We start from the raw sequence: 10,260 nt of genomic DNA on the forward strand, positions 1-10,260 counted from the left end.
GGAGCCAAGTTTACAGCACCTAACAGGACTGTAAGTCCAAGATGAGGGCTCTACTTATTAATGGTTTGGAGCCCTAACATATACTTCAAGTTTTAACCAAAAATGTCTTTGCCTGGCTAACTCTTAGTTATTTCCTAACATATAATTCAGGAAGTCCTGCACCTCTATAATGCACTGCTGATACTTGCTCCTGGCCCAGGTAAGCTAGGTGTCTTTTTTCTGAGTCTCTTTGCACAAATCTATCACTGAACATATCACACAGCTTTTTTGGTTTGTTTTTTGTATTTTATCACCACACTGTGGTTGGCTGGCGCTCTCCCCGCTCCCCTCTCATACTCAGCATGTTTCAGTAAATGTTTTCCAGACATAACATATCACTTAAGTCCATATTTTAAAAGGGGGTATAATACTAATTAATACCTGGCTTCTCCGGACAATAAACTATCTAGCCATTTCAACACTAACTAACAGCAAGCAGATGCAAGCTGATACAGTTTTTCTACTATGGCTTTTAAGTAGTATCCTGAGGAATTTTTTTTCTGTGATCTTCTATTAGGAGTGTCCAACCTTTTGACATTGCAACCTGATACTGTCATCTACAGAGTCCTCTCAGTTAAGATCCACACAATATAGTAAACAAACAAAATCCAAAAATTACTCATGTTTTAAATAAATTTATGATTTTTGTATTAGGCCACACTTGAAGCTATCCTTGGTCACATGTAGCCATCAGACCACAGGTTGAACATGTTTGATAAGGCATATCCTATATCAAACACACTTAATAGTAAACATTAAAAATGCCAAATTTAAGAGACTTTGTTCTATCCTTTCTACAATCCTCTTGTGTGAAATGACAATATGAACAAAGTAGACACAGAATTAGACCACAAAACAAAGCTAGAAATAAAATCAATATCAATCAGCTAACAGCAATCTCAGAACACAGTGGGGTCAGTCTGTGACATTACCAGAGCGTGCTATGCCGCTGTCTCTGTCCTCATTCAGTTCTCTTCCTGGCATGTCCATTGGGTTACTGTGGACTACAAATCAAAACCAACGGTCAGTCATATAATACACTGTTATCAAGGTGGACACTGCTCCGTTTATATCGCAAACCAGATCATGCTTCATCTCATTGCATTCCTTTTTCAGTAGCATGTCACCAACCCAACACTAGGAGCTATTACTCAGTTGAACAAGCTTTCAGATTGATCTCAAGATTTATCGTGTGATGCAAAACTATCCAAGATATAGAATCCATTGAGTAACTAAACTTCATATTTTTAAGAACATATTCAAAAACATAGATGTTCATACTATTAACGGAAAAACACATACTATTGAAGAGTATGGATGTTAGTTACTTGGGCCAGTGACAACTCTATGGTAGCTCCCTCTGATTATGTCTTTAACAATGTTTAAACACAGCATAGTAAGTAAGAATTTAAAACTCTATTAAATGTTTGATAACTTTGTTTAAACAGTATGATACCAATTATGTTTAAAAACAGGTAGAGGGAGTGCTAAGGACGTAAATTAGTGATAGAGCACTGGCTTAGAGCATATATAAGGCCCTGGATTTGATCCACAGCACTAAAAAAAAAAAACAAAAAACAAACAAACAAGTAAATGTAAGTGCTAGCAGGACAGCTTGTATATTTTTAAACTAGTTTTATATTTTCCAAGTATTCTAAGATAACTATGTATTTTTCATATCTAATGTTTACAATGTAAAATAAATTCTAATTAAAACAACAAGTAGAATAAAGCAGGATGTGGTGACAAATATTCATAATCCCATCACTTAGGAGACCTAGGCAGGAAGATTTCAAATTCAAATGTATCCGAGCCTATGATGAGGAGATTGATAATAATGAACAGTGAGTAAATCTATGGACTGATAATTTCTACTAGAAAATGGTAATGCAAAGATCAGTGTGTGTGCAATGTGTGAAAAAATGCAACAGGACTCTTATATACAAGGCACACACTCTGTTAGTGACATAATGATATGAATAATTATGCCCACATGCCTTTGATTGAGAACAGTGCTTGTTCATCTAAGTCATAGCTCCAAGAAAAGTCATCCTTAGAAAAGAGTGTAGATCAGAAAATTTGCAACAATTATAAAGATCAGATATTTCCAGCAAATGGTGAATTATAATACAAAAGCTACTCAGCCATGGAAACAAGAGAGTATAACACTAAAATTTCCAAGGGGCAGTATAACTAATTACTAAGCTAACTACATACTAAATTTTTCTTTTAAGAGTCCAAAGTTTAAAATTACTACGACATACTGAGAAAAAAATGACAAATTGAAATTTCATAAAAATATCAGTCCTATTGATATCCTATTGATAACACATTTTGTGAAAATTTTACGAACATACCCAATGGAAAGCAGTAAGTTCCTCTACTTTGCAAGCAATGCTTTCTTAACCATAACCTCTCAGCTTTATTCTCTACATTCTCTTGTTTCCACAGCTTCACTAGAGATTCTAGCCACTAGGGCACACCAACTAGTCTACCCACACAGCACATGGCAAACCTGCAAAGAAAGAGGCACTCCTGATCAGGCGGAGCGGACCCTGCTCAGAGAATGCCCGCCTGGGGCTGCAGAACTGTGAAAGACCTATATGGCAAAAATGCAAAATACACATGAAAGAGGCCTGTTAGAGAAGCCACACTGCATCAGGAAAATAAGGTGAGATAAGGCAATATAGGAGCAGACCAACAGGTAAAGAAAGCATGGGAACTTTTAACCAAAGCAAGAACAACTCAAATCCTTTTAGAAAAAGTTTAGTTCTCCTTTTGGTCATAGTTTATATCAAACAATAGTTTCATGCCTATTTATGAATAAATCCATTTATAATAACAGAAATACGCTTCTGTTACAAAAGGTAAGACTATTTCAAGTGCTCAATCCTAATACAAAACATTTCAACTACTCAAAAAGGTAATGGTAGCTAAATAATTTAATGTCTGCCAAATTTGTTTTTATTTTTGTTTTGGGGGTCTTTGTTTGGAGATAGAGTTTCTCTGTGTAGCCTTGGCTGTCCAAGAACTCATAGTATAGACTAGGCTGGCCTTGAAATCACAGAGATCCACCTGCCTCTGCCTCCTGAATGAGGCATTCACCACTACCACTTAGTAAATCAAGTTTTAAAGACTCCAATGTTCTCCTGGAAATGTAGTAAGAAGACCATGTTATTGCTCTTACCACAAGAACACAGTAAATCAAGGAATTTTATTGACAAATAAGCACAAAAATTGTTACTGTTAGCCCAGTGATAAATAACAAAAGAAAATGATATTTTTAGAGTCATGGTTAACCACTACGAAAACAGGAGACACAGTACAGCCTATAAAGGCAAGATTCCCAAAAGTACTACACACATGCACACAACCACAAAGAAATAATAGCATTCTGAATACCCCAAGAAAGAGCAGAAAAGCCAGGAGTGGTGGCACACACCTTAACTAAGCAAGCAGATTTCTATGAAATTGAAGCCAGCCTGGTCTACATAGTTAGTTTCAGGCCAACCAGGGCTACAAAAAGAAATCCTCTCTCCAAAAGGAGTGGGAGAGTGGGGGGATAGATGTGGGGAAGGAATTAAATCCTGAAATCAAGCGGCTGAATTATATGTTTCTTTTATTCAATTATGACAGTCTAAGTAAGTGATTCTTAACCGTTCTAATGCTGTGGGCCTTTAATATAGTTTCTCATGTTGTGGTGACCACCTCCCAACTATAAAATTATTTTCATTGCTACTTCACATAACTGTAATTCTGCTATTGTTATGAATCATAATGCAAACATCTCATATGGAGGATATCTGATATGTGACCTCCTGTGAAAGGCTCATTCAATACCCCTCCCCCAAAAGGGGCTGCAACCCACAGGTTGAGAAGTATTGGTCTAAGAAGGTATGTAGGAGTTGTACACCTAGGACAGATAGCCTTTTGCTTTAAATTGCATGTGTGTTTCTCAAATTGCTGAAACTATTTTTTTTTCTGCAACAAAAATTTCTGTAACTATAATGCAGCAACCCTTCTGTTTCTCAATGATCAACTCTTTCTTCAACATTCCCTAGCTATTACAAAAGTTAACATCTTTAAACTCCTTCCTCCCCAACATTTCCTTACAAATGACCTTATATGTGGACATTGGTATAGATGCACATAGAGCTTTCAGACTGAAATTGTCCTCTTCTTATCACTCCACCTCCAAAATTACTCAAGTCCTTGCCCATCTTTGTCAATTCCTGCCTAAGATGAAATAATAGGTAACATTAAAACCTTATGGTGCTATAACTTTCTCAAGAATTCTGAGAAGTTCATCCTTATCTTCTAAGTCAGCCAGGGTCTCAACCCAACATTCTCTCAGAAACCTCTCTCTCAACTATGAAATTATCTTGCTTTAATTTCATTCTCTCAATGATTTCCTTTTTTCCTGAAATACGTATATATAATCTTTCATGTTTCTTCAATATGTATCTATTCCTACAGTTCAGTTTTCAAAATGTAGTTAAAGGACACCTGGAAGTCCCTAATACCCTTTCAAGCTGTCAGTGAGGTCCTCTGTTTTCCAATGACTTACCTACAGAAAGTGAGATTTTTTTCTTGACATATTTTAATCCCAACTACTTATACTCACTACACATTCTTTTGCACATAGAAATCAGGTCTGATTATGTTGTTGTATTCAAAACAACTTTCTGTTGAAGCCTTGGGAGGGTATCTAAAAGATTTCAATTGTGCTTTAAAATCTATTGGACATCTGCACAAGGTTATATATTACCCATAACATGCTCTCAGACAGTAACTAAATATAGAGGATACAAAGTCCAGGCCTTCCTCCTTGTCTTGCCAAAGCTTTCCTCCTTAGACAGTTATCACAGGCTAGGGCACTGATACATAATCTTTGATACTTTTCTCCTTGACTTGGAGTCAGACATGTATCACAATGTATGTTTCCTTTGGCTTTTCCTACCTTGCCCATTTTCTTTCTCACAGACATCTCTAGTAATGAAAACTCTGCATGGCTAATCACCTCATGATACTAGCTTTAGAAAACAAGTGAGGAAACTAGCATGTCCTCACTGGTGTGTGACAACATGAAGCATGGATGTCAATTTGTGGCTGTGGCCCACAGTGCCCTCTGCTATCTTGTTCTTGCTCTCTTTCTTTTTCAATTTTTGTTTATTTTTGAGACTGTTTTAATATCATTTCTGACTTTCCTTTCCTCCCTCCAAACCCTCTCACACAGCCTTACCTCAATTCTTTCCTTTCCTTTCTTTCTACTGTGTGCTCCATTCACCCGAAGTTATTTACATGCTTTATGATGGTGTGTCCCTTGGTCTTGTATGTATTACTGATTCTTCCAAGGCAGTTCTTTCCAAGAACTATAAAAATAACTCTTCAATTTTAGGTGTCCTATTCTCAAGAAAGTCTTCCACAATTCTCCAAGAGGAAATTCGTGTTTATATTTTAATCACAGCCATATAATTTTAATCTTCTATAGCATTCTCTGATTGTATTATTTACCTAATCTCACTAACTACAAATCCACTGAGGCACAAACTGTATTAGTTTACCACTACCTCTTCAGGGTCTACCAGAGTGCTTGCCATATACAGATGCTTAAAAAATACTTGATTAGTCAACTGGAAACATAAACAAAGTCAGAAATGAGTCTCAGTTATCCTTAATTCATAGTTAAGAGTGTGGAAATGTGAGCCATGCACTATTTAAAGGCTGTACCTTGATTAAATGGATTAGATTTCTCCTCTATATTTGAAGAAAAAGATCAAATACATCTAGCCTCCATAGTATCACTTACTTTTTTTTAATAAAATTTTTTAAAAGATTAATTTATTTACTTATTGTATGTGAGTACACACCAGAAGAGGGCATTTTAACCCATTACAGATGGTTGTGAGCCACCATGTGGTTGCTGGGAATTGAGCTCAAGAAGTTTGGAAGAGCAGTCAATGCTCTCAACCACTGAGCCATTTCTGCAGCACTAGTGAAATGTTATGTTTATAACTATCAAATTCATGTGTATTATTAAAACAAACTACTTTCAATAAGTCCTTGGAATTGTAAAATAATATTCAATCTTTAAAAACTCTCTCTCTCTCTCTCTCTCTCTCTCTCTCTCTCTCTCTCTCTCTCCTTTTTTGTTTGGTTTTTGAGACACATTTTCTCTATGTAGCCCTGACTGTCCCAGAACTCACTCTGTATGCCAAGCTGGCCTTAAACTCAGGGATCTTCCTGCCTCTCCCTCTCGAGGGCTGGGATTAAAAGTTTGCTTTGTTGCAGTTACTTCATTAAAATCAGTAACTAAAATCAAGTGAATTAGAAGGGACTTTTTCTATAAGGTGATCTACACTATAAAATAAGCCGGACACTAAGACTAACCCACAGCAGATGCTTAACAGCACCTTATTTGAATAAACATAAAGATAAAATTTACTCAGGGCTACACAGTAAGTGCCAGAGCAGCTTGAAGTCATATCTCAATAAAATCATATATTAAAAAGGAAAAATAATAATCTCAATATAAGTTTTTACTAAATAAGGGTGGCTGTCCACTCCCTGATATTATGCATCAGAAATATAATCAAGCAGCAATTTAGTTATGCTTTCTAGACAAGAAATTGCAGAAATACTATGTCATTTTAAAATGTGCCACACATTGTGAACCATAATTAAATTAAGCTTTTACTTTAATATGCTTCTTAAAAATCATCATTTGAGCATCTACTCATATGAAGCACAATTCATAAAAATGAACAGCATTTTAAAATGACTTTTAGGTTAGAGAAGAGAGTAGGGATAGTCTTCCTCAACTAAAATATTCCATAGAGCTGGTAATGGCTTTTAATATCAATGATATTATCTTTCAAAAAATATATCTAAGTTAAAAAACAAAAACAATAGAGACAAATCCTTTTTACAAATACAAAATGAATATTACATTAAAATCTAAGAAAAAAATGTTTTCCAAATAATAGAAAGGTTACACATGTGAAATTTAAACAATCTTTCTGTTTACACCATTAGAAGCTCTTGGGTTATACGAGTAATCTATATAATTAAGTGACTTCAAATCTTATATTGTTAACATTTTTTAACTTTATAAAATGAAAATAAACCACCTACCTATATTTCCAAGCAGCCCATTAATAACTGTGCTGCTATCAGCCTTTAATGTATTACTGTCCTGATTGATGAATTCAAGACTGTCTTGCAGTCTACAGAGGAAAAAAAAAACCAAATTCCAACTATATTTAATGGTAATTCTTCACACATCCCAATGAAATTTCAAGTGTAAAACTTTTGAAATATTTGAAGTAAAAGGGGACTACCGGGAATAGGACGGATAATAGGGGTTGAATATGAACAAAATGTAATGGAATGAAAGGATCATTATGAAACCTATCCTTTTATATATTAGTTAAAAAAAAGTTTAAAGTTAAAACTACTACTATTAAGACTATAAGTATAAACTATAATGATAACTATATAATCACTTAAGTGATTGGTTAGTAAGCTATACCTGAAGGCAATATACAGCTGCTGTACCGTTTATAAACAAAGTTTTGCAGGTGGAAAGTTCATGCTTATTCATTTAGATGTTGCTGCTTAAGGCTGCTTTAATGCTGTAAGGCCAGCAGGAAACTACAGCATACTATACAGCTCACAAAATAGAAAATATACCATGTGGCTCTTTTAGAAATAAATTGCTGACACTGATATACAGCACAGACAAGGTTCCCCACATATTTTGGACTAACTTTTTGTCCATAACATATTTTGTTAACTTTTGGGGTTGGGAATGGTAAAAGAACACTTGCAGGTGAGGAAGGGAACAGAGAAAGGGAAGGAGAGCAGCAGGAACAGCAATGAAATAATCATACATTAAAAATGGTGTATATTACTTCTTTTATTCTCTTTGAGAAGAGCAAAAGTAAAATTACTTTCAGTCTGAAATACATTTTCCATAAATTTTAGGAACTGTCACTTAAAATTTAGGAAAAAAGAGAAGACTATTTCATTTCTACTTCAGTATTAAATTTTAAAAGTTTGGCAACATTTTTTAAAGTATTCACAATATTTTTAAAAACATCTACCATTTCCTTCCTTCCTAAAAGAAAGGTAAAAATAAACTACAGATAGTAGAAACCTCTATAATAAGAGCCTCTTAAAACAGAAGTCTTTCAAAGGCTCAAAAGCATTTCTCTAGAGCAGGTAGGTTCCCTGCTGCTTCCCTACTCATTTAGACTTTGGATTACTCCAGGATTCAAGCTAGTCAGTGCTCTGATTTGGCACCTATGAAACCCCACTAACCTAACCATAAACCTAACTCAGCACTTTACTAGGGTTCTACTACATAGTCTGCTATCCCTAGGAGGCCCAACCTTGTTTCTACTTCATTGTTCTGGTCTAAGCAAGAACAACTTATATCTCCCTGTAGCTATTCTATGTGTGTAGAGTAGGGGATGACTCTGATTTAAGAGTAATATGGCTAGCTAAGGCCATTCTAGTCTGTGGGGCTCTGCACAGTGAAGAATGTAAAGGTGTGAATGGTAATCAGTGCAGAAGAGTAAAACTGAAAAGGAGCACATCAGCCTTTGATGGAAATGCGTCCAACACGCTTCTGGAAGACTACAGAGAAAGAACTCACATCTACATATTCGGTCATATTCAGAAAGGGTATGTAATCCAGACCCCATAAATTTTCAAACTTGAGCAAGATATAGACTTGAAATTGTGCTATAATTTAAAAAGCCATTTTTAATATTTATCTTTGTATACCTTAAATATCAATCTCCCTCTGCATCCACAAGCACTTACGTATTGAGACTTCCACAGATACTACTGCCAGTCCGTGCAGTGAAAACTTTGCTAAGCATGAGCTGTGGAGGAGAGCTATGAAAGAACACAGAATGACAGAAGAGATTTAAACTAAAATACATGACTGTTGGTTTATTGTAAGTAAAACAATGTAAGTTACAGAGATTTCATGACATCATCACAATGGCTGAGAAGTACTAAAACTAGGGATATCTATGGATATCATAAGCTAGAATCTGACCTACTCAATCTGAGTAAAGAGCTAAGAAATCATCTCATCTTCAAAAATCCTAACCATCTAAAATGAGCATACTGTAAGAAGATCTGAGCTCCCTCACCGGATCTGATGGATTTTTAAGGTGGATCCCTTGTAGCTCATTGCTACTGAGCCAAACATCATCTCTCCAAGCATATTGGCATCAGAAGAACACCGAGAACCCTGAATAAAATTTAAAAACAAAAATGAAATAGTTAAAAGCCTTATAATGATTCTAAATATTAGTTATCTTCATAATTTTAATTCTACATTATACAAACTGTCCTGTAATTTGTTATCATGTGCCTTCTTAAACTCAACCGTATCATTAAACAGAAATTTTACTCATTTTTAAAGGTGCATAGATATTGGTAGGTATAGTAATATGAATAATCCTAACACAGTGGGAAGACTAAGGCAGGAATATCTTAAGTTTGAACTCAAGTTGGGTACTTGGGGAGACTCTGACTTATTTAAGGGAGGGAAGGTAGAAGGGAGGGAGGGAGGGAAAGAAGGAGTTGCATAGAAGTTGATTACATAAAAATTCCATACTTTGAGGCTGGAGAGATGACTTAGCAATTAATTCTACTTGCTGCTCTTGCAGAACACCTGGGTTTGGTTTCCAGCACCTACATGGAAGCTCAAAACAACCTGTAACATCAGTTTCAGGAAATCTGTCCTCCCTTTTAGGCATGTATGTAGGGCTCATACATAAATCTTGGTAAAACACTCACATATATAAAATAAAAATAAATAAATCTTAAAAAAAATACCATACTTCATCAGGTCAGACCAATTACTAAGAAACATTTAGGTCACTAATAGGACTTTGATACTAAAAATAATTAAAACTTCAAACAAACTGTTGTACAGTTACTCATGTGCAAAAGTAGATGTACACACTGCATGTGAGTAGAGGTCAGAGGACACCTTGCACAAGTTGGTCCTTTCCTATGGAAAGGTCCTTTCCATCATGTGGGTCCTAGGGATTGAATTTAAGCTGTGGCTTGGTGACCAATATCTTTATCTGCTAAGCCATCTTGCTAACCCAAACTCAACATGTATACCATGTCTTACACACACACACACACACACACACACACACACACACACACACACACACACACACCCTACAT

The 10,260-nt window shown here is 35.5% G+C and overlaps 1 protein-coding gene across 2 annotated transcripts in view; it reads right to left on the bottom strand.

Annotated features, from left to right (window-relative positions):
• Fnip1 (folliculin interacting protein 1) overlaps positions 1-10,260 on the bottom strand; it is a 73,224-nt gene that overhangs the window by 27,169 nt on the left and 35,795 nt on the right. The window contains exons 4-8 of one of the 2 annotated variants that reach the window (XM_028775869.1): positions 9,207-9,307; positions 8,869-8,943; positions 7,174-7,265; positions 2,555-2,638; positions 972-1,043 (exon numbers count right to left, since the gene is read on the bottom strand). In XM_028775869.1, the coding sequence (XP_028631702.1) occupies positions 972-1,043; positions 2,555-2,638; positions 7,174-7,265; positions 8,869-8,943; positions 9,207-9,307 (424 nt within the window). The remainder of the gene's footprint in view (positions 1-971; positions 1,044-2,554; positions 2,639-7,173; positions 7,266-8,868; positions 8,944-9,206; positions 9,308-10,260) is intronic. The other variant, XM_028775870.1, reaches the window with a different exon arrangement.

The sequence above is a fragment of the Grammomys surdaster genome, unplaced genomic scaffold (assembly GCF_004785775.1).
Source record: "Grammomys surdaster isolate TR1022 unplaced genomic scaffold, NIH_TR_1.0 262, whole genome shotgun sequence".
In the NCBI taxonomy this organism is placed as follows: domain Eukaryota; kingdom Metazoa; phylum Chordata; class Mammalia; order Rodentia; family Muridae; genus Grammomys; species Grammomys surdaster.